Genomic DNA, 2,200 nt, shown 5'->3' on the forward strand with positions numbered 1-2,200 from the left:
GCTGTGGGCCTAGGCCCGCTGAGGCGCCTCCTTGACTTGTCTCATCCTCCTCCGACCCTCGGCCCGCAGTCCTGCGTGCCGGGCGCGGTCTGCACAGCCTGTCGAGTCGGCCGCGCTTTTCCCGCCTCCGCCCGCCGCCCCACGCGGCCGTCTCCCGCGCTGGGCCCGAGGCGTCCGCGGCCACCCGGCCTGTCCGCCCCGGAGCCGTGTGGCTCCGGCCTCCGGCGGCCGGCCTCGGCGCGAGCGGGCTGAGTGGACAGCCGGGCTGGTGGTGTGGGGTGAGGTGGGTAGCGGGCGGGAGGCAAACCCCGAGGTTACCTGAGGCAGGAGAAAACTTTGGCGAGAAGCCCCAGCCGGAAAGGCCGATGTGTGTGGAGCCCCTCTCCCCTCCCCCATCCGCATGCCGGGAGCCGAGATTTGAAGGAAAAAATGACTGCTAGGGGCCGTAAAACTTAGGCTGCCCGCGGCGCCTGCGATCCGTAATTCTAGGAATGTCAGAGGCGCGCTCCATTGGATAGGCCATTTTTTTTTCTTTCTTGTACGTGTTGCTGAAACTTAAAAAATGGAAGCCAAGGTTCAGCCCTCTCACACTTCTGCTGTCCCTCAGCGGCAGGGCTTATGATGGTCTCGAGTTAGTCGTTGGACTAGGACTTGACACTTGTCAGCCAGGAGGTAAACCGTTAGTTTCCATTCCGCTGGCTCTTGGAAAGCTGGTCTCTTAACGTGAAGCATGTGCACAGGGATGTTCAGGAAAAGCGTAGGGATTGGCTAGGGCTGACTGACCCAATCTCCCTACAGCCCTTTAAAATCTTTGCAGTTCCTCCTTTTTGCAACAATATTTAGATCCACTGACTTCAGGCACTTTAGTTCATTTGCTGCATCCAGAAATATGGTTTGGCTGTGTGGCATTGTTTTAAATTGAGACAAGCGTTTAAAAGGTCTCATAGGATACAAAATCTTTTTTACATGAGCACTTGTATTTGGCTCGGAGAGAGGTGGTTCCTTGCTCTGAAAGGTTTAATTTTTCTGGAACCTAACTTACACTATGTTTTTGGTTGCAAATTCACAAGCTTTTGGAAAACGCCACCAATTTCAGTATCAACTTGTAGAGCTTTTGTAATTAAATAGTAGTCATAAATATTTCTGTCCTGCGCGTAATACACAGCTTTTTTTGTTTGTTTTACACATACTTTTAAAACAATACCACCTTAACAGGTGTCCATTGGACTTTGTTAAAAAATTGCTTCCTTTCTGTGACTAATAGTATGCCAAAGTGCGATGTACTAAACGCCTTGTGATATTGAGAACTTTTAGTTTTGATGATCTGATGGCTATATTTGGGAGTGTGGGGGGGGGAAGCATTGGAAAACAATTATATTTTCACTGAAAGATTTTGGACTTAGGATGCATCTGCTTTAATCAGTAATTCTTTTCGTCTTCCTCAGTAGTGAGCAAGTTTCTTCATCAGAAAGGGTGCAGTTTTTAATGTTTTCCCTTTTACTCATCAAAATTTAAGGCTTGACTTGCGAAATAACTATTCAGTTTAACTACAAAGTCTGTGTCAGTATAGGTATTAATGGTCTAACAAGTCTTACACTTTGAAATCATGAGAAGTCATCTCATTTTAGAATGGTTATTCCCATGTTTTTCTTTCTGGATACTCTTATTACCTTCTGCACTCTTCATCTTTCTCTTTCATTAACTTCAAGTAAATGTCAGTGGACTTTGAAAATGAAATCATGTTAAGTCAAAATGGCACTGGTGCTTTTGCACAGTGTTACGGTAAGCAGACTGGAAGTGGTGGTGATTTTGTGTCATAGTGCTTTGTATTTCTTTATAGCTGTCTAGCTATCTTGCGTTTCATCAAGAAAAGGAGGCTTTTTCCTGAGATCCACCTTCATGTTCATTTTGTGTTGAACTGTCTTTATTCTGCCTATTTTCATCAAATTATAATTCCCTCAAAGGCAAATGCCCTTTATTTCCCTGTCTTCTGAGGCAGTGTAGAGACTGGCTTGGGTGGTTTTATTATTTTCTCTCTTTAAAGAGTTGGTTCATTTGATTTAGCGTTGCTTTAATGGCTGAACACACTATTTTTGATAGGGCCAACCAGAGAAATACAACCTAAGTTTATCCTAATTAGGTGGTGTTTGTTGAAACCATTTGAAAGAAGTTAGCTGTCAGTTCATTATATTTTGGAGCT

At 45.5% G+C, this 2,200-nt stretch overlaps 1 protein-coding gene across 1 annotated transcript in view; it reads left to right on the forward strand.

Moving 5' to 3' along the window:
* The window catches only part of HNRNPR (heterogeneous nuclear ribonucleoprotein R), a 32,594-nt gene that overhangs the window by 877 nt on the left and 29,517 nt on the right, over nucleotides 1–2,200 (forward strand). Inside the window, exon 2 of the mRNA XM_013005285.2 lies at nucleotides 70–283. Within this exon, the coding sequence (XP_012860739.1) occupies nucleotides 70–283 (214 nt within the window). The remainder of the gene's footprint in view (nucleotides 1–69; nucleotides 284–2,200) is intronic.

This window comes from Echinops telfairi, unplaced genomic scaffold, assembly GCF_000313985.2.
Source record: "Echinops telfairi isolate 266 unplaced genomic scaffold, ASM31398v2 ScPeMD7_7457;HRSCAF=8495, whole genome shotgun sequence".
In the NCBI taxonomy this organism is placed as follows: domain Eukaryota; kingdom Metazoa; phylum Chordata; class Mammalia; order Afrosoricida; family Tenrecidae; genus Echinops; species Echinops telfairi.